The 25,661-nt window shown below is 43.7% G+C and overlaps 1 protein-coding gene and 1 long non-coding RNA gene across 2 annotated transcripts in view; one reads left to right on the top strand and one right to left on the bottom strand.

Annotated features, from left to right (window-relative positions):
• LOC121697881 (antigen WC1.1-like) overlaps nucleotides 1-3,745 on the top strand; it is a 41,223-nt gene extending 37,478 nt beyond the window's left edge. Inside the window, exons 33-39 of the mRNA XM_042079669.1 lie at nucleotides 33-104; nucleotides 183-269; nucleotides 1,481-1,552; nucleotides 1,829-1,888; nucleotides 2,348-2,428; nucleotides 2,557-2,641; nucleotides 2,887-3,745. Coding sequence (XP_041935603.1) covers nucleotides 33-104; nucleotides 183-269; nucleotides 1,481-1,552; nucleotides 1,829-1,888; nucleotides 2,348-2,428; nucleotides 2,557-2,627 — 443 coding nt within the window. The 3' untranslated portion in view covers nucleotides 2,628-2,641; nucleotides 2,887-3,745. The remainder of the gene's footprint in view (nucleotides 1-32; nucleotides 105-182; nucleotides 270-1,480; nucleotides 1,553-1,828; nucleotides 1,889-2,347; nucleotides 2,429-2,556; nucleotides 2,642-2,886) is intronic.
• A 19,054-nt stretch (nucleotides 3,746-22,799) lies between these two features.
• Nucleotides 22,800-24,030, bottom strand: LOC121697002. Its single transcript, XR_006026368.1, has 2 exons — nucleotides 23,251-24,030; nucleotides 22,800-22,971 (listed from the first exon to the last, which is right to left on the bottom strand). It is a non-coding gene; the product is annotated as an uncharacterized LOC121697002 (long non-coding RNA).
• Between the last annotated feature and the right edge of the window lie 1,631 nt (nucleotides 24,031-25,661).

The raw sequence follows: 25,661 nt of genomic DNA on the forward strand, positions 1-25,661 counted from the left end.
ATGTAACAAAGCTTGTATTTTCCTTCTGACAGCACGCGGCCTATCTGATGCTCAAAATTCCTGGTACGAAGACGTGCAGGAGGATGAAAGGCGACCCATCTCAGGTAGGGGGAAGAGAGCGGGGCTGCTGGCTTTTTGACAGGCTGTCGATGTCGGATACTGATTTCTCTTTACTTTTGTAGTTGCTTCTCTGAGAGAGCAAACGGTGGAGTACTATGATGATGTCACTGCTGATGACAACGAGACCAACCTCGATGATATGTTGACAGGTTTGTGGCTCCTCTGATGGGCTTAAAATATACTGTAGTTCTGATCAGTGCTAGTAATATGGCTATAACTTCTACTACTACTATGTTGTTATTTTGATGTATTACCCCTAACTAGTCTAAATGGGTTGGCAACAGGAGCATCCCACCAGCAATAGCCCATAATTTCGCCCGTCGGATTATTCTGGTAGTTCGATTTTTTAAATAATTTTAATTTCATAATATCGATTTACACATAGCCGATTCATACCGCGGGCGCGGGTGCTTATATGAGAAAGAACACCAGAACACGGACAACAAGGATTGTGCTGCTCTGTGCATTCTGTCAACGCTTCACTTTTGCGCTGCCCTGCGTCTATCTTGAGCGGATAGGCCACCTCGAAGGTGCCGCTTCTCGTAGACGGTGTGTCTGATATTATATTCCTTGCAAATAGTGAAAACGTCGTTGCAGATCAGACTCACGGTCTTTGTATTTGTAAAACCTGGTAAAATGAACTAAACGTTTTCTTTCCATTCCTCTGTAGGCTATAGGCTCATTTTCGCTGTCAACTTTCCTCTTCAAACTTTTTGGCAAAGACATTCTCTCTCAGTTAAATTCAAGCTAATTTTATAGAATTATGTAGTAGGCTAGCTTATGAACAATTATTCGGATAAAGTTAGGTTACGTGAACACATGCGAGGGTATCACACTCATCTTTCGAGCTTTCGCTTGCCAGGCGTAGGCCTATTGATATCTTACCTTGAACTCATCTAGAGCCCCTAACACACCCACAATATATCAATGCGCTAAACTATAGCGCCATTAAACACATTTAGTGTAGGTAAATAATAAACTTTGTATGTCAGGAGGTGGGTCAACCAAGTATTTAAGAATACAGGTAAGATATAGGCTACTATATTCAAAGCCTAATTAGAATAAGTTTAGCTCCGTGTTAAGCAGCCCATCATTGTCAAACTAGGCTACATTTATTAAGCTATTCATAACATTGAAAGGCGAGATAAAACAGAGTTCACTAAGAGTATTTTATCACTCAAGTAGACCATCAATGGTCCTATGCTTTTTCGCGACTTTTCCACCGAAGCGTGTTTTAAAATTTAATGTGGCCCGCGGCCAAAGTTACTTGCCGACCCCTGATGAAGTTTTGCATTACATATATTGTATTTCATATTATTATATTGTAATGCAAATGTAAGAGATGTTTTGCTTGGTTCAGGAGAGACGAAGACAGAGGAGTACGATGATGTGGATGACGTCACGAGTGTGGAGAAGTCGTCTGAGATGACTGGTGAGTGAGATCAAACAGAGACCGAGGCAGTAAGTTTGCTCGTCATTAACAGGGGAGCAAATTCACACAAAACGCACAAATATTTCATTAACAAATGTCGTTGCATGTTGTTTTTGACGATACCAGTAACAATTTGCACACGGTAGCGTTTTTTTTTTTTTGCTAAGCATTTTTAAAAATCGGGATATTGCATGTAGGCCTACTGTATCTTAAATTTCTTATTTTGGGCAACTTTTTTATTGGAGCCTAAACGATTGTACAACCATCCTTCCACAGACTACATAGAGAACATAGGATATGATGACGTGGGAGACAGTGATGAGGGACTCGTATCAGGTAGGCATGTCATGAGAGCAGGCCCTGGATCAGTGGTAGCCTACAGACTGTAATTCCATAATGATTATGCCATGTAGAACTTATGTAGAGTTCAAATGAGAGTTATACAACAATTAGTTCCAGTCAAACTATTTAATAATTCTGATTGGATGAGATGCATTACACAGTGGGGGTATCCCTGGACATCTCCACTTGGACTTTTCACTGTTTCTAATCACTCAGAATTTTCCATTAATTCAAAAAGAGAGAGCAGTGATTTCATAATGGCATATTTGACAGTTATTGAGTGAGAAAATGGAGTAAATAAAGTAGGTTGGCTTCAATTTAGCTGGATCAGTGGGGCTGGCAGTGTTATTCTGTTAGCCTATGCCATGTATAACATGCAGCTGAAACAAGAGAAGACATAGAGCCAGTGGCTGGTGGAGTTGGTTGATTTAATGAGAGGATTTCTGTCAACAGAGTCTTTGAGAGAGAAGGGGCTGGAAGATTATGATGACATCACCAGTGATGACAATGCCGCTAAAATGACTAAAGATGACCGTATGTATCAGCATTTTATACGTTTATTATGCCATACCATATTCACAGATTAAATACACACATGTAATGGTTTTGTCCCAGTCTTTCTTAATCAGCATGGCTGTTGGATGTTTGTTTAATTGAAGTAGTGGAGGAGACAAAGCATGCCAATGAAAAAGAACAGGAGTATGATGACAGCAGACCAAGCTCAAGAGTATGATGGTGTCATCACTGGTGAGTCCATTGTCCAGTTAAATGTATTTTTGCTGTTGCTGTTGTTGCTGGGTTTACTTAACATTTTAAGATTTCAACTGCTTCTGTCACTCAATTTGTATCTAATGTTATTGGACAAATATACTTGTTAAATGCCTTAGATATTACTATAAATAAATTAACACAAATTCCTTGATTTCAGTATTGATCAGTACACATTTTTGTTTTGATTGGTCAGTGATGTGAGTGCCTGTTGTTGTTGCTAGGGATTGATTATGATGATGTCGGGGCGGAGTCTGAGGAGTGACACATGAAGAGATCAGCAGAGCAGAGGACTCTCATCAGCTGTGGTAGACTGGAGTTCCTAGCTTATTGATGAGATGCCAAATATATTTGATAGCTTATGACAAAATATGTGAAATGCTTATTTTTACAATGAATATTTTGTAGGTGTTATAATGCCATTTTTATTCCAAAAATGGATTTTTATGTTTTTTATTGTGTGGTTTTTAGGCCATGTACTTTTGTGTTTTTTCTTGCAAATAGCATTCATATTCAGCTAAAAAAAGTGTTAAACTTACAGTAAAACATTAAAAAAAAACTCAAAATTGTTTGCTGTGAGCGGTAATAATTTCACAATTTCTTTCAATAACAAAGACTTGTAAGCAAGCAATAGCATGAGGAATACAATTATCAGTGAATAATTTTTCTGCTTTGTAGATTTTCTTGACATTTAACATTGATGCATTTTAAGCACGTCTTGTATACTAATCAGTGTGTAACGCATTCCTAACTACCATTACACTGTTTTTGTACTATGAGTCAATTTGGCAGCTGAGACACCCCTGAGTAAATCAAGATTAGCAGAGCGGAAGTAAGCCAATGCCGTCTCCCTTACTAAAACACTGTTGTAACAAGCTCTTATGAGCAAGAAAATATCTAATGCTCACAGCTTCCCATCTCCATGTTAATATTTGATTGGATGACATCGGATGATATGTTTTCTTTGTGTATCTTGACTGGACAAATTCCTTAGTTGGTTGTATGAACCCCCTACAGGCTAAAATGTGCAATTGTTGTCAAAAACCTTTGAAAGCCAAAGACATGTAAAATGCTTCTGGACCTGTGATGTAAACCAGATAATAAACAGTATTCCTCAATAATGCTGCAGTTTACACACATACTCTATTTCTGAGCCTTTCTATAGTTTATGTCTGGGATTAAAAAAAGCCTAGAGCGAGCATCTTCAGATAGATCTTACACCACTAACATTTTCACAATCAAAATAACTTGCTGCAAAAAGACTCTTTCATGCTTATGATGCAACATGTTGACTGAGTGCAATAGTGTATGGCTCAGTCAAAGCACTTTGTTCCTTACCCATACACAGATCCAGGACTAAAAACACCAAATGTGGATTAGGCTATAATGAAGGATTACCTTTTCACTATACACAGATTTGAATGTTATAAAAAATGTTTTGTTAAAACTTTCTTCATAGTTAATATTATGGTAATAATAGATTTAAATTTAAATTCAGAGACATTTAAATCAATTTCAAAACGTTCCCATTTCCTTTATTACTGGTGGAACGGACATGTATAATTTATATGTCTTAGTGCCATACTCAATAGAATGAGATATATTCAAATAAAAAGAGAGGTTTTGGACAGGTGGGTGGAGTGTCCTTCACTAATGTACAACCCAGGCCCAGAGGTCATGGTGAATGAGCGCCTGGTGGCATTTAGAGGCTGCTGTCCATTCAAACAAAACACAGAAATTCAAATGTATCAAATGTTTGTCAGAATACAACCAACAGGCTCAGACAGTGCATGGTGACCCTGGCTACTCACTCCTGTCATGGGCCTAGTGATCTCTGCTGACAGGAGCTCCACAGCGCCCTCCCTTGCCACATGTAAAACTGTGGCCAGATCATGAACTGCAGCTAACCCTTAAAGAGCTGTTTATTCCTAGTGTTCGGCAGCTCAGACATCCAAAAGTCCAGAGGTCATGGTGAAAGCACCTGGTGCAATTTAGAGGCTGCTGTCCATTCAAACAAAACACACGCCGGAGTGCAGGATAAAAATAAGCGGATCTGATGGCACTTCTAAAAATTCACCACATCACATGCTGTGACAACTTTTTGGATTATTTTTTTCCCATCATTTGTCCTTGGAGATGAGATAGGAAGAAGTTCATTATGGCGGGACAGTGCACGTGTATGTGTGTGTGTGTGAGAGAAAATGCTTTTTATTAATTAATTTATTAATTAATTTATTTACTTAATTTTACTTATTTCAGCCAATATATAATCGGCCTATGCAATAATTTCGACAACATCCACGCACTGTCAAATACTTCACCTCCCAGCAGCCATTTGCTTTGGACTAACCAAAATTGTTATGTCGTATATGGTGGATCTATGAACAAATAAACTGTCAAGTAAAAAAGTAAATGGTTTTCCATTCATAGCCATTCCATTCACAGTTTCTGAATGACCACCTTAGGACAGGCCAGCTGTCGATGTCCGCGGTGCTGAAACATGGTGCCTATTAATGATCAGGAGTGCACAAATTATTATTATATAGTGGAGGGCCGTGGACCATAAATAAGGGTTCATGTTATGTCACTTTACATTGAAATGCATCATATTTTTGTCGGAATACCACTGCCTCAGACTGTGCACCATGGTGACCCTGTCTAATCACTCCTGTCATGGTGCCTGGTGATCTCTGCTGTCAGGAGCTCCACAGTGCCCCTGTATTGCCACATGTAAAACTGTGGCCAGATCATGAACTGCAGCCAACCCTTAAAAAGCTGTTGGGACAGAAATTTCCATTGGCTGATATATGTTTAGGAACAGCGAGGCTGGCCAAAACAAATGGAGCGCTGGCCCCAAATGAGGCTCCACTGCTGTAGAGATAGTGGAAGAGTATCTGAGCATAATCATTGTACAACCCAGGCCCAGAGGTCATGGTGAATGAGTGCCTGCTGCCATTTAGAGGCTGCTGTCCATTCAAACAAAACAAAGGAATTCAAATGCATCACATTTTTTTTCAGTACATCACTCTCTCAGACAGTGCACCATGGTGACCTGTATGGTCCCTTTGGTGTTGAGTGAATGAAACTTAATCTACGCGTGAACAGAAGGTCAATAATCCATACCGGTAAATTCCTTTCTTTGTTTATTCCAAATATAGGTGCAGAAATTGTACGATAGCACATACAAAGACATGGGTAGGCACTGCACGTTAGAAAACCTGTATGCCTCTCCACTCAACTAACAAGCCACAGGTGAACAGAAGGGGCGTGTTTTTATACTAAATTACAAAGAGTGCCCTCTACCGGCATGTAACAAAAAACAGACGACATAATGTTAACCCAAAATATACATAATGCAAAATACAGCTACTTGGCCCATACATGACCCCTGCTACTCACTCGTGTCGTGGGCCTGGTGACCTCTGCTGTCAGGAGCTCCACAGCGCTCCCCTTATTGGCACATGTAAAACTGTGGTCAGATCATGAGCAGCAGCTAACCCTTAAAAAAAACACTGTTTATATTTATTTACTGTAATATTCCTTGTGTCCAGCAGCTGGGACTTCCAAAGGTATGGCAGAATGGCAAGAAAATATGTCATGCTCATAGCCTCCCATCTCCATGCCAACATTTGACTGGATGGGCGATATGTTTTTTGTGTGTATCTAGATTGAACACATTCCTTAGTTGGTTGTATGAATCTCCTTACAGGCCAATGAGTAATTGTTGTCAAAAACCTAGAAATGTAAAATTCTTCTTGACCTGTAATGTAAGCCTGAATAGATGATAAATAAACAGTGTCCATCATTTAAACTGCAGTTTACACACTTACTCTATTTCTGAGTCTTTCTATATTTCATTATGTCTGGGATTTCAGAACACTTATACAAGGAGAGCTTGTCTAGAGGCAACATCTTTAGATACATTTTATGGCACTTACATTTTCACAATCAAAATCACTTGCTGCACATATATAGGAACTGTGTAATCCTCATGTCTGGCAAAAGATTGAGTTTAGCGGCCTTTAGGCCTAGACCCTTCCATGCTCATAATGCAACATGTTGATTGGGTGGAACGGTGTATGGCTCTGTCCATATTAGATACAATAAGATACATTCAAATAAAAAGAGAGGTTTTGGACAAGTGGGTGGAGCGTCCTCCACTAATGTACAACTCAAGCCCAGAGGTCATGATTGATGAGCGGCTGGTGCCATTTAGAGGCTGCAGTCCATTCAAACAAACCACACGATGGAGGGCAGGTGACACGTCTACAAGTTCACAATATCGACTGTGACAAGTTTTCTTTTTTTACTTCATATGCCCTGGGAGAGGAGCTATGAAGAGGAAGTTCACTATGGTGGGGAGGGACAGTGCATGTGTGTGTGTGTGTGTGTGTGTGTGTGTGAGAGAGAGAGAGAGAGAGAAATAAATTGCTATTTATTGTAAAAGGCCTATACAATCATTTTGAAAACATCCACAAACGGTCAAATACTCCACCTCCCAGCTGCCATCTGCTTTGGCCTAGCCACAATTTATACATCATGTACGGTGGTGGATGCATAAACACATAAACTGTCAAGCAAAAATGTAAACGGTTTTCCATAGCCATTCACAGTTTCTGAATGACCACCATAGGACAGACCAAGGTTAGCGGTTACTGTCCGTGGTGCTGAAACATAGTGCCTTTTGATCAGGGGCAACAAATGAATCTGTAGGACAGTGGGCCATAAATAAGCAATCATGTTATGTTACTTTACATTACATTGGAATGCATCATATTTTTGTCAATATATATCACTGCCTCAGACAGCGCATCATGGTGACCCTGGATACTCACTCGTGTCATGGGCCTTGTGATCTCTGCTGTCAGGAGCTCCACAGCACCCCCCTATTGCTACATGTAAAACTGTGGTCAGATCATGAACTGCAGCTAAGCTTTAAAAAGCTGTTGGGACAGAAATTCCCAGTGGCTGATATATGTTAAGGACTAACAAGGCTGGCCAAAACAAATGGAGTGCAGGCCCAAAATAAGGCTCCCCTGCTGTAGAGATAGCGGAAGAGTATCTGGCCATAATCTTCAATAACTTCCTGAAATTCGCTTCCAATACAGAGGAAATCCTCAAGAAATATCAGCAGCGACAGAACCTTTTAGGGCCTTAGTACCCTTTGGGGTCAATAAGAACATGCTTACATATTTTATCATTACTTTATTGAGAGCACCATTACATTCTCCTTTACCTGCTATTTCCATTCTATCAATATCAGCCTTTCATATCGAAAGTGTTTACACAATGCAGTTAAAGTCAGCTCCATGATCATTGGCCTTCCTAAACTCTTTATTCCTGTGAGCAGCAGATGATCAGGCTAGCTGGCAGGATTCTACATGACCCCTCACATGTGCTGCTCTCTGTCTTTGAGTGGCTTCCCACTGATCGACGGCTCTATAGCCCATGCTGCAGAACACAGGGGAGGTAGGCAACCTTTGTTACGGTTGTCCAACTTCGCACCTCTCAACTACCCCTGACCATCCGCCTGCTACTGTTATCTGCACCTTCCCTCACACACTCTCCTTCTGGTCCCACCACCTTACCCAGCACCCAGTGACTGTTACTGGCCTCTCTACTGAACTGGTATCATATCCTTCTTACCCAGCACAACACATACTAGTAACTGTAACTGGCCTCTTTACTGAACTGTTATTCTATCCATCTTATCCAGCATACTGGTCTGCCATGACATCATAATTTAGGTTTATTGCGCTGGTATGTTTTTTGATATTCATTAGTATTCCTTATGTGATTTTTTGCATCTCATTGCACTTTTATCATGCTCACTGGATATGTGTGTATTTAATACTATCAGGCATGTGTGGACTTTACAGCATATTTATATTTTTACAGCATATTTATACACTGGAAATCCAGTTCTCACGCGAGCACAATGGAATTGTCTCTGCAAGACACTCTGGCAATGATGCACGTTACTTTTACCCCTTGCATCCCATGAAACCAATCAAATCGGCGTATCTGATATAGGCGGGCCAGAGTCGAGCTAAACTGATGACGACAGCTGTCATGTTTTGCATTTTAATATTTTCCTTTCATGCAATTCTCATTGGGTTACATTTGTGGTAAGACTAATGTACCTTCTTTGTTATTATGACTCTTAATATAAAAACGATTTTGAGAGACTTTTATTTTGACAATTCATTCGAATAGGGAGTTGTCAGAAGCCTAGTTACAGAAGTTAGTTTGACCTTACCTGCAGTGGAGACAGCTGTCTTGTCTTCTACTCCTCATTTGCTACAGTTTGTTTCCATGTTTGTTCAAGCAACGTCTTATACAAAAGTCAAAATACAAAAGTATTTTGTTTTTTAATTGGTCATATTTCTAGTATATTTCATGGTAATTCATATGCTAATGTTGATAGGTTAAAAATGCAATTAAAAAACGAAGTATTTTCACAATGTCATAACAAACACATGGTGGAGCTTAGCTAATTTGTAATTCATGTTTATTCATGTACAATTTTTGATGTATGTTTTGTATATGTTTGTATTTCAGTTTCACAATACGATTCTAGTAAAAATCACAAGAAAGAATCTGCTTCTGTGAAGTTTCTGAATCCTTGTTTAGCTGCTTGGATAGCTAACTCTTAGCGAGGCCAAGACAATGAAAAGACGGCATCACAGCAAGCATGGAGCAGCGCTGTTTCAAAGCTAAGTGGCAAACGAACTCACAACTGGCTTACATTTACTGAACTGTCTTTCAAGCACCATTTAATGATGGAGCACAGACCATCAGCGAGATTTGAGACACAATCATTTGCATCTCATGGTGCCCAAGCTTCAGTTAGCTCCAGATCTAGCATAGTGTTTTTGCAAGCTAAGGCAAAAGCTGAAGCAGCTCAAACTAGAGCAACATTCATGAAAATGGAGGCAGAAATTAAACTGGAGCAAGCACGTCTGCAAGCTGCACTGGATTCGCTCAGAGCAGATGAAGAGCTAGAAGCAGCAAGAGCCGAAATGCAGACATTAGAAGCTGGATTAATGGAAATGGGCTATGAGATAAGGAGTCATGCCTCTAGCCCAGATCTAGAAGAATCTAAAAGGCAACTTGTTACTAAATATGTACTGGAACAAAGGAGTGTTAATACAGGTGCCACACCATATCAGATGAGGAATGCAGATGTTAGCACACCAAATCCCCACGCTGCTACAGATCTACAAGCGCCAAGGAGTCACACAGCTGCTGATTATGGCCCGCCTCCTCTTCTAAGAGCCCAGCGAGATAACAGTCCACTACCTCGCTCAAGCAATGGTCCTCCACCTGTACCTGCTCCGCGGCGCTCTAGCCCCAGAGTGCCTGACCATACAGATTACCAGTCTTTCAATCTCACCAGTGATCTTGCTAAATTCTTAGCTCGCAGCCGCATGGTAACGTCAGGGCTCACTTCCTTTGATGACCAGCCCATAAACTACTGGGCATGGAAGGCGTCATTCAAGAGTGCAATAGCTGGCTTAGATCTGTCCGCAGCAGAAGAGCTGGATCTTCTTGTGAAGTACCTAGGCAAGGACTCAGCTGAGCAAATCAAGCGAATTAAAGCTGTTAACATCCGACACCCGCCAGCTGGATTGTCATTAGCCTGGGAACGGCTCGAGGAGACCTACGGCTCACCTGAGGCTATAGAGCACGCACTTTTCACCAAGGTGGAAAAGTTTCCCAAGGTTTCATCCAACGACCCACGGAAGCTGCGTGACCTAGCAGATCTACTGTCAGAGCTGGAGTATGCAAAGCTAGATGGCAGTCTACCAGGCCTGTCATACTTAGACACTGCCAGAGGCATACACCCCATAGTGGAGAAATTGCCTCACAACATACAAGAGAAGTGGATATCGTATGGCTCAAAATACAAACGCACCCATCTTGTCAGCTTTCCACCATTCTCTGTGTTTGTGAAGTTTGTTCTCACAGAGGCTAAAGCACGCACAGACCCCAGTTTTAATCTCTTCACTTCTTCGTCTACACCTGCAAATGTGAAAAAGGGCTATTCAGACCAGTCAGCTAAAACACCTGTAGCGGTCCACAAGACACAAGTCTCTTCTACTAGAGAGTCACCCAGTGAGAATGAGAACAGTGCAGTGAACCCAGGTAAACAGTGTCCGATCCACCAAAAGCCTCATCCGCTCAAGAAGTGTCGCGGGTTCAGACTCAAGACAATGGATGAGCGTAAGCAGCTGCTTAAGAAGTACTCCATCTGTTTCCGTTGTTGCTCCTCTACTCAACACCTGGCTAAAGATTGTACAGCTGAAATCAAATGTACCGAATGCCGGAGTGATGCCCACGTATCAGCACTCCACCCCGGTCCAGCCCCTTGGCCATCCAAAGCGTCTCCTCCCCCAGCAAGCCATGGTGGGGAGGGCGACAAAGCGGACAGCCAAGAGGTGACTTCAAAGTGTACACAGGTGTGTGGAGAAGGAGTAAGCCCACGAGCATGTTCCAAAATCAGCCTAGTCAATGTCTACCCCGCTGGATGCCAAGAACAGTCCAAGACAATGTACGTCATTTTGGACGATCAGAGCAATCGCTCTCTTGCTCGCTCCAAGTTCTTTAACATCTTTCAGATCAAGGGATCTTCGCATGCATACACATTGAAGACATGTGCTGGGCTAACGGAGATGTCAGGAAGAAGGGCTTGCGGATTCATCATAGAGTCAGTGGACAAGAAGCTGAGTCTTTCCTTACCTACTCTTCTTGAGTGTGATGAGCTCCCAAGCAACCGCTCCGAAATACCTACACCAGAAGCTGCCCGCCACCACACTCACCTGAGGTGTATTGCGGATGAAATTCCACCTTTGGATCCCGACGCCAACATCCTCCTCTTGTTAGGCCGGGACATCTTAAGGGTGCACAAAGTCAGAGATCAGATCAATGGTGTGGGCAACTCCCCATTTGCACAGAAGCTGGATTTGGGGTGGGTAATTGTCGGAAACGTTTGTCTTGGATCCACACACAGACCTCTCGAGGTGAATAGCTTCAAGACCACGGTGTTGAAAAATGGTCGCACAAGCTATTTTCAGCCGTGCAGTGGTCAAATCAAGGTGAAAGAAACCTACGCAGCAAAGCCCTATAGTTGTCATCAGCCCGCGCTTACCCGAGCATGCAGCTCGATGACACCTCTCAATAGTGAGAGCCTAGGACAAGGTATCTTCGATCGCACCTCAGACGATCACAAACTCGGACCTTCAGTTGAGGACATGGAGTTCTTGCGAATCATGGATGAGGAGTTCCATCAAGATGACGCCAACAACTGGGTTGGTCCCCTACCTTTCCAGTCGCTGAGACGACGGCTACCTAACAACAGAGAGCTCGCCTATAACCGGCTCATGTCTCTACGAAGGTCATTGAACAAAAAACCTGCCATGAAGGCGCACTTCTTGGACTTCATGGAGAACATGCTCAAGCGACAACATGCAGAGATCGCACCGCCACTCCAAGGGAACAAAGAATGCTGGTACCTACCTCTGTTCGGAGTCTACCATCCAAAAAAGCCGAACAAGATCCGCATCGTCTTCGATTCCAGTGCAGCCTATGACGGAGTGTCACTCAACGACGTCCTCATTACAGGCCCCGACCTCAACAACAGCCTAGTGGGCTTGCTCATGAGGTTCAGGAAAGAAGCGGTGGCTGTCACAGCTGACATCGAACACATGTTTCATTGTTTCGTGGTGAAGGAGGACCACAGAGACTTCCTTCGCTTTCTGTGGTACCAGAACAATGACATGGCACGTGAAGTCACTGAATATCGGATGAGAGTCCACACCTTCGGAAACAGTCCCTCACCCGCCGTCGCCATATACGGCTTACGAAGGGCTGCTGAAGAAGGGGAAGCAGAGTTTGGTCCTGCGGCACGAAGATTTGTTGAACGCGAGTTTTACGTGGATGATGGGCTGAAATCATTCAGCACTGAAGAAGAAGCAATCAGTGTTGTAAAGCAAACTCAACAAATGCTTGCAGCCTCGAACATCAGGTTACACAAGCTCACTTCCAATCAGCCTGCAGTCTTGGAAGCCTTTCCGTCTGATGATCGTGCTCAAAATATTGAAGACTTGGATCTCTTTGCGGACGACTTGCCTATCCAACGCAGTCTGGGATTATCCTGGAACATCTCAATGGACACGTTCACTTTCCGAATCACCTGTGAGCAGAAACCCTTTACACGAAGGGGGGTGCTGTCGACTGTGAACAGTGTCTACGACCCGCTAGGATTCCTCGCCCCAGTCACCATTCAGGGCAGACTGCTCTTGAGAGAGCTCACCAGCCTAGCATGCGACTGGGACTCACCTCTAACACACCACATGGAAGCAGAGTGGATGAAATGGAGAGACTCATTGCAAGACCTAGAGGAACTTCAAATCCCACGTGTCTACACACCCATTTCTACATCTGGGGCCCAGCGAAAGGAGCTTTGCATGTTTGCCGATGCATCAGTGAAAGCTGTGGCTGCAGTGGCATACATCAGAGTCTCATCTCAAGAGGGGCATGTAGAGACTGGCTTTGTGTATGGGAAAGCGAAGTTGGCGCCTCAACCTGATTTGACGATTCCGAGGCTGGAACTCTGCGCGGCAGTGCTCGCCGTAGAGATGGCCGAGATGATAACTACAGAGATGGATGTGACGTTCGACAACATAGTATACTACACTGACAGCAAGGTAGTGTTAGGATACATACACAACCGAACACGGAGGTTCTACGTCTACGTGCACAACAGAGTCCAGCGCATACGGCACTCACCATGCTCTGGACAATGGAGATACGTACCTTCAGACTTGAATCCAGCTGACTACGGATCTCGCTCTGTGCCAGCGGCTCTTCTCAGCAGCACGACATGGCTTAAAGGACCAGCCTTTCTCACCAAGCCATCTCTGTACCTCTCTGAGCCTCAAGAGACCTACGACCTTGTCGATCCTGCGGCAGACTCTGAGATACGTCCCCAGGTGATGGCAAACATTGTGCACATCCCTGAAGATACTGTGCAGCCCGAGTGCTTTGAGCGCTTCTCCAAGTTAAGCACTCTGATCAGAGCAATAGCGCACTTGATCCACATTGCTCGCACCTTTTCTCACTCCAGTCCCACCAGCAGATGCAGAGGTTGGCACATCTGCCAGCCCTCAGTGGAGGAGATGGCACAAGCCAAAGTGTGCATACTGAAGAACGTTCAGAGAGAGTACTATCAAGAAGAGATCAAGTGCATACAAGAAGGCTTGAACATTTCTTCATCAAGCAGCCTGTGCAAACTGAACCCGATTCTTGACCCAGATGGGCTGTTGAGAGTTGGAGGCCGCATAAAGCACTCAGGCCTAGAGTTGAATGTCATCAATCCCATCATTGTTCCCGACCGTCATCACCTGTCAGTGCTTCTCATACGCCACTACCATGAAGCTGTGAAACACCAGGGCAGGCATTTTACAGAAGGTGCCATCAGGTCAGCAGGCTTCTGGGTAGTTGGTGCAAAACGAAGCATTGCCAGTCTTCTATTCAAGTGCGTGACATGTAAGAAGCTGCGGGGAAAAACAGAACACCAACAAATGGGAGACTTACCAGCTGAGCGGCTACAGGTAGCGCCACCCTTCACATATGTCGGTGTTGACGTATTCGGGCCATGGGAGGTTACTTCACGCCGTACTAGAGGAGGACACGCCAATTCCAAGAGATGGGCAGTGATGTTTTCATGCATGTGTACGCGAGCAGTGCACATTGAGTTGATCGAGACGATGACTGCCAGTAGTTTCATCAACGCTTTGAGACGTCTCTTCGCCATCCGAGGTCCTGCGAGGCAGATCCGTTCCGACTGCGGGACGAACTTTTTAGGTGCCTCACGGGAATTGCAAATGTCCAACACTGATTCATCCTCAGAGAGCGTAGAGAGATACCTCAGCGACCAGAACTGCACCTGGGTGTTCAATCCGCCCCATTCATCCCATATGGGTGGAGCCTGGGAGCGGATGATCGGGATCGCCAGGCGCATCCTCGACTGTATGCTACAAGAGCAAAGAGCCCAGTTGACACATGAGGTCTTGTCTACACTTATGGCCGAGGTAGCTGCAGTGATGAATGCTCGACCACTCATCCCAGTAACGTCAGACCCAGAGTCAACTTTGATCCTCACTCCATCCATGCTCTTGACCTTGAAGACAGGGTCCACACCTCCTCCCCCCGGCAACTTTGAGGGTGGGGCCAAGTACAAAGAAGAATGGAAGAGAGTCCAAAATCTGGCTGACATCTTCTGGGGCAAGTGGAGGCGCGAGTACCTTCACACGTTGCAGCTCAGGCAAAAGTGGCAGGACAAGAAGCCCAGCTTGAAATGCGGAGACGTAGTTCTACTCAAAGATTCTCAATCAAAGAGAAACGAGTGGCCCATCGCTGTCATCACGAAGACTTTCCCAGGGCAAGATGGATTAGTCCGGAAGGTTGAGGTGACTACTGCAAGGGATGGAAACAAAAAGACTTTCTATCGTCCCATTACAGAAGTAGTCCTGCTTCTGTCCGAAGAACGCCCCAGCAATGTAGATAGTTAAATGTGGGTTCTTACAGACCCCAGGCGGGGAGTGTCATGTTTTGCATTTTAATATTTTCCTTTCATGCAATTCTCATTGGGTTACATTTGTGGTAAGACTAATGTACCTTCTTTGTTATTATGACTCTTAATATAAAAACGATTTTGAGAGACTTTTATTTTGACAATTCATTCGAATAGGGAGTTGTCAGAAGCCTAGTTACAGAAGTTAGTTTGACCTTACCTGCAGTGGAGACAGCTGTCTTGTCTTCTACTCCTCATTTGCTACAGTTTGTTTCCATGTTTGTTCAAGCAACGTCTGTGAGTATTTAGTTTTTTAATTGGTCATATTTCTAGTATATTTCATGGTAATTCATATGCTAATGTTGATAGGTTAAAAATGCAATTAAAAAACGAAGTATTTTCACAATGTCATAACAAACACATGGTGGAGCTTAGCTAATTTGTAATTCATGTTTATTCATGTACAATTTTTGATGTATGTTTTGTATATGTTTGTATTTCAGTTTCACAATACGATTCTAGTAAAAATCACAAGAAAGAATCTGCTTCTGTGAAGTTTCTGAATCCTTGTTTAGCTGCTTGGATAGCTAACTCTTAGCGAGGCCAAGACAACAGCGTTGCAACGTTGGAGGTCAGTACACATTGATACTAGTGTTATCCAATTGCATCGAAGTCCGGAATCATTCGGAGTAAACATTGGTCTAGTGTTATCCAATTGCGTGCAGTGAGATTTTCAAATGCATGCTTGGTGCCGTCCCTTGAGTTGGGCCATTACATTGTTCGTGGCCAAACCTTTAATCTTTCTAGATTACCAGGGTCTGGATTTAGCATTGGCTAGCATATTTATACATTTACACATATTATATTTATATTATATTTATATTTATATCTGTGTCATGTTTATACTACTCTATGGGACTGTGAAAATTGCCCCTCGGGAACAAATAAAGTGTTATGAATTCAATTGAATATCCTCCAGCCAAAGTGTCTAATGGCTTCCATCATGCTGACTGGATATGTATGTATTTATTTACATTTACATTATTAGAATAAACAAAATGTGCTTCTGACTTTTATCAACATAGCCTAATCAAGTCTCTCTCCTTCTTCCTTGCTGATTTCATAAGACATCACATTTCAACATAACGTCTTGCCGGGGTTTCAAACACTGGAGGGTGAGAGCCCCTAGTGGTTTGAGACGGTACTGATGGGAGAGCACCAAGAGCTGAGAAACCTTAACATGTGACCAACAATATGAGCACTTGTTATGTTTTAGGCCTATATGTTATATAAAATATGAACACACAATGTATATGTCCACTGAAGGAGAGCTTTCAGCATTCTGACTTTTGGAGCCCAAGACAAAACTGCACCTGCTTCAAACTTTTTAATGCTCAGTAATGCCAACATTAGTCCAGGTTGTCTATTGTCTATTACAACCAGGCCGTAGCCTACGACATGAGTTTTAAAAAAAATGCATGCAAACTAAACTAAATTTAATTCGCAATAATGTCACGTTTTTACATGGCATAGGCCTATATGCAGTTGTTTGATTGCACGCATGTTTGCATTTTGCAAGGTCTATTTTCTTACGTCTGTCTGTCCCGCCTTCAACACTTTTACATATTGCCTTCAGCGCTGCGCAGCCTCAGGTCAGGTCACTTCACTTGATCAGAATTCTTGGCGAACTGTAGTGTTACACGAAGTTAGCTACCCAGTAAACAAAATAAAGTCCTGGCGACGTCCCCTAAAGGTCCCCTGGCGAACGTCACCTCCTCGACATTGTGTTGGGTTCCCTTTACGTCCCGCGGACCTGTTCGGGAGGTCTAAAAGACGTCCACAGACTTTGAGAGGACGTCCAGTAATGGTCACCGCGACGTTATGCGCGCGACGTTTATATTTCCGCGATGGTAAAAAAAACAAAAAAACATGAAGCGCGATTTGGTATGGTATTAGATCCTGTAAGTCTCAGCGTTGCTATAGGAGAGAGGTAGATGGAACATCAATACGCATTAATGACTTGCTTTACAACTACACAATCTACTTAATTCACCTCATATTTTCATGCATGTATGAAACCACGCCCTCAGATTGCATTACACTAATAATGAGTAGACTTGGACATTTATACCAGGCTAGGTTTGCTGCTTGTGTGCTGCTTTCACATCTACGGTGTCATTTTCTTAATAAACTAATACGACGTTTTAATGGGCATATCCCGTAGCATATTGTTCAAAACATCATCAGAGTAGGCCTAGGCTAGCCTAAGATAAATTGTTCAAACCATATTGTTTCAAAATATTAAAAACGAATAATAGCCAAAACTACTAAATGAATCGCAATGCATGCTGGGAAGCAAAACTCAACATGAAATAAAGTACATGAAACATAACTAGAATGCATTGACGTTATATCCACTCGTTTTCTTGGACCTGTGATCAAACAGGGACAGCCTATAAATGTAAGCCTATCTTCCTGGAACATTGCAGATAAAGAAAAATGTATTGTTTTCTCTAGGCTATGAATGCTCTTTGTAGCCAACTTTAAGATGAAATAAATAGATTCCAGATGTTTCTATTCTATATCATTGTTTTATTAATCAACAGGCTCTGGTGAGGCAGAGAGCTTCTGCTCTTCGTCAGAAATCTCATCGGATATGTGCACTGTTGTTTCCACAAGGAGCTGCTGTAACATCGGGGACAGCTATGCGTGACACTTTTAAACGTGAGCGTGCGTCAAATAAATTACAATGACATTTAAACAAGTCATGAAGAAGCAGTATCCTTAATTCTTCTGCAATGTAGAGCTAGATCGTTTTGCTTTACAAATTAAGTAGTCACTTCTGTTGCTAGACAACCCTAAACAAATGCTACGTGGTCTGTTTTTCACATTTCTCTAGTTTTATTGCATCGTATTCAGCTCTAAAAGTCGGTTCAGTCCTAATTCAGCCGTGTGTGTGTTTCTGAAAATAAAACAGATAATAAGTACGTAAACCACAGCCTATTTAGAGCATGTTACATGCATCACGTAATGACAGTTATCTGAAAAAATGCGCATTGTAGGCTAAGCTAGAAGCTAAAAACAGCGTTTAAAGCCAAGGTTGATTTGTGGGGACGACGAGTGGACCGGGGTGTATTTGATATGTTCCAAACAGTAGTGGGGGTTTTGGGAGAGACTGAGCCAGGGCCCTTTCTCTTGCAGCTGGTGCGCGATCACCTTGTTGCGCTTTCAAATGAGTTTGAGCGTTACTTCCCATCCTCCAAAGATCCACGGCAAACCAATGAGTGGGTCCGCAACCCATTTGTCAATATCCTGAATAGTCCTAATTTGTCAGCGCAGGAGGAAGAGCAGTTGATCGAAATTGCAAATGACGGTGGTGTTGTGTGTATAAGGAAACCTCTCTGGCGGGTTTTTGGATCAAAACCAAAGCAGAATATCCCGAGATAGCCGTAAAAGCGCTGAAAACGTTGCTACCATTTCCCACCACGTATCTATGCGAGGCCGGGTTTTCGGCAATGACTGCAACTAAGACCAAATTGCGCAATCGACTGGACATTTCAAACACACTGAGGGTGTCACTGTCTTCCATCACCCCCAGATGGAACCTTCTTGTTGCAGGGAAACAAGCACAGGGCTCCCACTGATTATATTTGTAATGCACGTTTAGTTCCCATGTTTTGTTCCCATATTTTGTTAAGCATGTTCACACTTATAGATGTAGCTTCAAGTTGTTCAATATTCATAGTTCATATTGTTCAATTTTCACTTCTTCAAGTTCACGTTTTTCACAGGTTTAAGATATCGTTACCTTCACTGTTCATAACTGGAGCTAGTTCTTTTCAAGTAATGCATGTACAACACATATGGAACATGGAACCCCCGAACCCCCCCGCCCCCGCCGGTCCGTAAAAAAAAAAAATAGGAATCAAACCGGTCCATGGTACATAAAAGGTTGGGGACCCCTGGGCTAATAGATATACCGTTGTATGTTGGTCAGCTTGATTACACGTGTGAATCACGTTTCTTAGGCATGGTGATATGCCGTCTTTTTTTGGCCTCAAGAGGGCGCTTGTACACTGTATAGTTTAATATGTATTGGAAACATTACATAGTATGTTAATGGATACGATTTACTGTGTGCTTAACTTACAGAACCACACACATACCCATGCAATGTAAGTGCCTTGTGCTGCCAATAGTTTAACACAAGAATAAGAAGAAACTGGCTGTCTGGACCTTCATTCTTTTTTCATTCTAATCGGATGACCCTTAGTGTTCACACCCATCCCGAACTATCTTTTCTACACAAACTCATCAGCAAAAAGAGTGCAGTGAATTGTGCCTACAGTTGTGCAAAGTGTGTGTTACAAAATTGCAAACTGAGTGCAAAGCAGTGTTTGTGCTTTTAGTTTTGCAAACTCAATGAGTGGTTTTGCTATAAGTATAAATAGTTTTAGAAATTGTGCTATAAGAATCACGGTTGTGTTTAAGCTTTCAGAAAAAACTGTAACAACCCCGATTGTACCATTCAGTTGGTTAGTCAGACCATACCATCTGAATTGACCCTGATCTGACTCTGGTCAAGGGTTGGGTCGGAAGAGGGTCAAAGTCAGACAACCTGGGTTAACCCCTTCAAATCAAGCATCAAGCCAGGCTCCACCCTGTTCAGAGCCATGATTTGAAACAGGTATTAGGCCAGGATATCTGTCACACACATCCAGTTAGTTATGCTACTTATTGTAATTATTTGGGTATCCCAATCACATTGGGATTACTTTTGTATTTAGTGAAAGATAACAAAGTGCTGGTATATTGAAAAAACAAATTAGTAAGCTTGTACAGTACATCATGAAGTTGCCCAAGCTTTAGCTCAGTCTCAAATTGCAGAACAAATAGTAATTTGCATTTAATTGAATTATAGCAGTAAATATGCTATTTATTTCACTATTAAGAGATACAGGTTTGGACATCTGTTTGGATGTCTGAGGAATGTATACAAACTAGATGGACCACAAAGCGTTACAAAATATGACCGCCGCCCAGTCCTACACATTCTCTCAAACAAATCAAGCTTGTCAATTTGTCTCCATCTCCTACTCCATCCCCTACTTTGGTGTACGTAAATGAGTGTGTGCATAGTGTGTATTTGTTTTTGTGTATATGTCTGCTTCTGTGTGTGTGTGTTTGTGTGTGTGTTTATCTGTGTGTGTGTGTGTGTACATGTGCCTGCTTGCCTGCATGTGTGTGTGTGTGTGTGTTTTTATGTTAGGCCCTATGGTTCTTGAGATATTCACAGAAAACTGTGTCCGGTCTATACCCTCCTTTTGGGTATCAAAACGAAAATCAGTGGTTCTGTGTTTTCGTGCACCCGGTCTTTCATGTCCTGGAAATCATTGACACAAAATTACTGAAGAAAAAAGAAAGAATCTGGAAAAAAACTAACTTTGACTAAACCTATATGACCGTCGCTTAGTTGCGCGGCCGTCATAATTATAAATGCTGCTGAAGAGAGCTGCACACCTTCACTGCTAATACTAATTTGTGTGTTCTGCAAACAAGGTTAACAGTGTTATTAATGTAATACAAAATATGTGATCAAATCACATCTGTGTATGCATATGGAATTATTTATACGTATACAATTTCACGTAGGTATAGCTCCATGCATAGATGGTACTGTATCTCTACACTATTTTTAGATTAATTCACACTCCTCAGTGGATGATACATGACATTGCAAGGGGAATAACAGGCCTCTGTGTGTTAGTCAACACACATCTACACGAAGAATGGATAAAAATAACTCATGAAAAATAACTTGAATAATGCTCTTGATTAACTCTGTTTTATCTCCCCTTTCAATATCATGAATAGTAAATATGTAGCCTAGGCTATAATAATTTTGGCAATGATAGACTGTTTATTTCAGTGTTACCCATACTTTGACTTATTTGTGGCGGCCCACCACAACATCAACTTTGACCACCACACAATGATTTTCCAGGTTGTACTAAATTGTACTGAAATCTGGTCAGCATCATAACCACGCTGAGCTAATTTGTTAAAAACTGTTGCATTCAAGTTAATTCTGCAAACCTACCTCTACAAATAAAATTCAATTATGTGGGAAACACTGCATTTTGATTAGGCTACTACTTTGGATAGTCTATCTTACTTTTATTCTTAAATACTTGGTTGACCCACCTCCTGACATGACAATGTTACAATGCTTATTATTTTCCTACAATAAATATTAGCATGCAGAGTGAGGAGCGAACTACAGGTATAAGTTAGCTGGGAGAAAATGTCTTGGTCAAAAAGTCTAAAGAAGGAAGTTGTACCGCAAAAGTAGAGCCTATAAAAAGGATTGGAAAGACTAGTGTGCGTTCATCTTAGCCGGTTTCACAGATGCAAAGCCTGTGTGTCTGATCTGCAACAACGCTGTCGCTTCAAGGTGGCCTATAGGATATATCCGCTCCAGACAGAGGCATGAAAGCGCAACATGTGCTGGCAGAGGATCAGGGATCACAGGACCGGATCATAGTGCATCTGGTGTTCTTTCTCATATTTGTTTAAGCACACGTGGTCTGATTGGTAAATAGGCTACAGGATTTAAAAAAATCGGACAAATAATATTGCTGGTGGGACGACTTTGGCCCGTGGGCCGCCTGTTGCCGACCCATGGATTAGGCCAATTGCAAGAGTGGAGATTTGAAACTCCTTTTTTCACTATTCATTTAGAATTATTTTACATTACACAAGACTGCACACAACATTAAGCTTTTGGCTTTGGCTCTCAAACTGCACAAAAATGTGACCTCTCCTCAGTAGCTATTAAAGACTGCTATAAGTCTTTAAAAAGGGTTTCTTCTAATAATAATAATAATAATAATAATACATTTTATTTAAAGTGCCTTTCATGACACCCAAAGTCACTTCACAAAAAGGTTGTTAAAATAGTAATCTCATAACACATGAAAAATAAAAGTAAAAGTCAGTCATTCTGTCCATAAGCCATCTTGAAGAGATAGATTTTAAGTCTGTTTTTAATTAAGTCGCAGTGTCTGGCAGTGGATTACACAGCTTGGGGGCAAGTAGCTGAAAGCCCTCTCTCTCAGGGTGCTAAGGTTCACACTAGGGACATGCAGTAGGCCTGCTGAGGAGGATCTCAGTGAGCGGGCAGGGGTGTAAACTTCCAGGAGATCAGTGAGGTAGGTGGGGGTATAATAGAGTAGGGCCTTGTATGCCAGGAGCAGGACTTTGAAACATATTCTGTAGGCAACTGGAAGCATGTGCAGTTGCATAAGCAATGGTGTCACATGGCTAGTGGATTTGGAGCCTATTATAATCCTTGTTGCAGAATTCTGAATCAGTTGGAGCCGATGGAGTAGCTTATTAGGGATTCCAGACAAGATGGAATTACAGTAGTCAAGGCAGGATGTCACATACGCATTTACAAGGACTTTTGCACTCTGCTAGTGTCACCAGCCAAGGGCCAGTAGCCTTAAGTACCAACAGATCCCAGTTACACACACCACAACACGTGATTACGGGTTTTTGTAAAAATACAGATTTATTTATCATGTAATAACACATGGGTCGCCACTCTAGACAGGAGGGTAAAACTTATAGGGGCGGACATGTTCAGGGTTGGCCACTCAAAACCACACGTGTAGTCAATCCCATCTCGGAACCATAAGGCACTTCAAAAGTCATAAGCACGAATCACCACCTATTATAATTTCACAATCCATGGACACAGCACACAGTAATGCACACAGTAATGATTTGTGACGTCACGCCCACACACTAAAAAAAGGCCCTTAACCGTTGCCCACTACAACTCCACCCACTGCCCAGTTACTGCAGCCCACCAGCACATAAGACACAACATTCACAAACACAAAAATGAATAAGAAGAAAATTATTGTCCGTTGGCCGGGATCCTCCAGGCCAAAAGGAAAATAAAAAAACAATAAATCAGTTCCAAGGGGATTGGTATCAGTCTCACCGGGGCCTCTGGGAAATGTAGTCCGCTATCGGATCGGCAGTGAGCCTAGTTCTTGAAGGTGACGTCACGGCGACACGATGTTCACGTCAGCACGCCAGTGGAGTCGTCAACCACGGAAGCAGAAGCAGCACTGAGTCCCGGCTGAAACTGTTGACAAAACACAGGCCATTAGACCACTCTAGCCAGCAGTGTCAGCGACGCTCACTCGCACAACGATGCAGAGTTGGAATATCACCGTCCCTTTTGATGCACTCCAAGTTAGCGTTGTCACTCAACTGCGGCTCTCCTCCGGATCAGTCTCCATCTCGTCGTCCGGCAGCACCCGCCTGGAATTCCAACACCATCGTGAGCTACATGGACATGTGAAATAACAAAAGAATACAAATAGCTCTTCCCTTTACTGTGGCGATCGTCTAGCGTAGATAGCCCACAGCGGCTCAACGTCCTCGTCGGCAGCCACAGTCAGCAAGCAGCGGTCGGCACAGGCAGCGGTCAGCACAGGCAGCGGTCAGCAAACAGCGGTCAGCAGGCAGCAGGACTTCGCTTTTTCCCCTACTCCACCCCCACAGTCCCGCCGCTCCCTGCCTCTTATCCGAGCTACAATCACCACACCAGCCAACCAGCACGGTAGCCAGATGATTGCCCATCAAGGCTGACGGGTGTGGGAAATCGTCTAGAGCACCACGCAGGCTTCGGGGCAGGGAAAAGAATCAGTACACAAGCACCCTACCACACAAGCAACACTGTCATGGCTCGTCTAGGAGTCCAAAATGTCCATAACTGCAACAGTCCATATAACAATAATGTCCATAACTGCAACAGTCCCTATAACACTAATGTCCAAAACTGCAACAGTTCATATAACATTGGTCTCCATATCATAATCAGTCCCCACACAACACATACACATCCTCCCCGCCCACGACATAATCCCCCCCGACTAAATGGACGGTCGTCCCGACCCGTCATACCTGGTAGCGAGTTGGAGGTACCCCCAAATTAGGTCTTTGGGATCGTCTAACCATGGGTACTATGCCAACACCCCCGTCATCCACCACCCCTTGCCCCACCCCTCCTACCTGCTCTAGCTCAGGGTCCACCTGTCCGGCTAACAAGGGGGTAGCAGGCTCCAAATCCTCCTGAGGCATAGGGGGGCGAACCTGCTGCAGTGGCCACCGAAGTGGTAACCCAGGACCAGGGCCATTTGTGTCTGTCCGAGGCCCCCTGACCATTGGAGGAAAGGCCTCCTGTAGACCTGGAGGGCAAGGCCGCAGGTTGTTCCTGTGTAAGGTACGGATAGGACCCTCTCTGCCTTCTGGCCGGACACTGTAGACAGGTTGACTCGGCCGCACCTGTGCCACCACCACAAATGGAGAGGGGACCCACCTCGGCTCTAGCTTTCCCCGAGCCCGCCGGCGGAAGTTGTGGACCAAGACCCGCTCTCCCACTAGTAAGGTGGTGGCTGTTGCCCTTCGATTGTATCGGTTTTGGTCCCATGTCTGCCTCTGTTGCACATGAGTCTGAACATGCCGGTAGGCCTCGATAAGGGTCCGATGGTGTCTTCGGACCCAGTCTTCCAGGGGGGCGCGTTGTTGTGGAGGCTGGACGCCAAGACACAAGTCTATGGGAAGTCGAGCATGCCTGCCAAACACAACAAAATGGGGGGTTAGTCCAGTAGTACTATGCACAGTGTTGTTATAGGCCTGCACTAGGGCTGGCAACCTTGCTGGCCACTGGCCCTGTTCCTCCACTGGCAGAGAACTCAATAGTCCCAGCAAGGTCTGATTGAACCGTTCCACCGCACCATTTCCTTGGGGGTGGTAGGGGGTGGTGCGACTCTTGATGCACCCGTACAATGTACACAGCTGGCGCATCAATTCTGACTCAAAGGCGCCTCCTTGATCGGTCAGGAACCGCTCGGGACAGCCGAAGGTCTGGATGAAGGCTCCCCACAGAGCTCTGGCTGTGGTTACCGCCGATTGGTCTCGGGTGGGCACCGCCACAGCATACCGGGAAAATAAGTCAGTAATGACCAGGATGTAAGGGTAGGGATCTGCTGAATGCCCCAGTGCCAGGTAATCTAAGCCCACTACCTCGAAAGGGTATGCACACTGAATGGACTGGAGGGGAGCCCTCACCTCAGGGCCAGTCTTGCATATGGCACACTGGGCACACCCTCTGGCCCACTCACCACAGTCTCGGGCCATCCAAGGCCAACAAAATCTCCTCCGCAGCAGGCTGAGAGTCCGGTCATGACTTGCGTGCCCAGCCGCCTGGTGGTAATCCTTCCACACAGCATGAGCCTCTGCTTCTGGGACCAGGATCTGCCATCCCTCAATCCCGGTGTCCGCCTCCTCAATTCTCCGGAGCAGAACCCCTTCCCGGACTTCCAGTCGTGCCCACTCCGCCAT

Source organism: Alosa sapidissima, chromosome 22 (assembly GCF_018492685.1).
Source record: "Alosa sapidissima isolate fAloSap1 chromosome 22, fAloSap1.pri, whole genome shotgun sequence".
NCBI classification, from domain to species: domain Eukaryota; kingdom Metazoa; phylum Chordata; class Actinopteri; order Clupeiformes; family Clupeidae; genus Alosa; species Alosa sapidissima.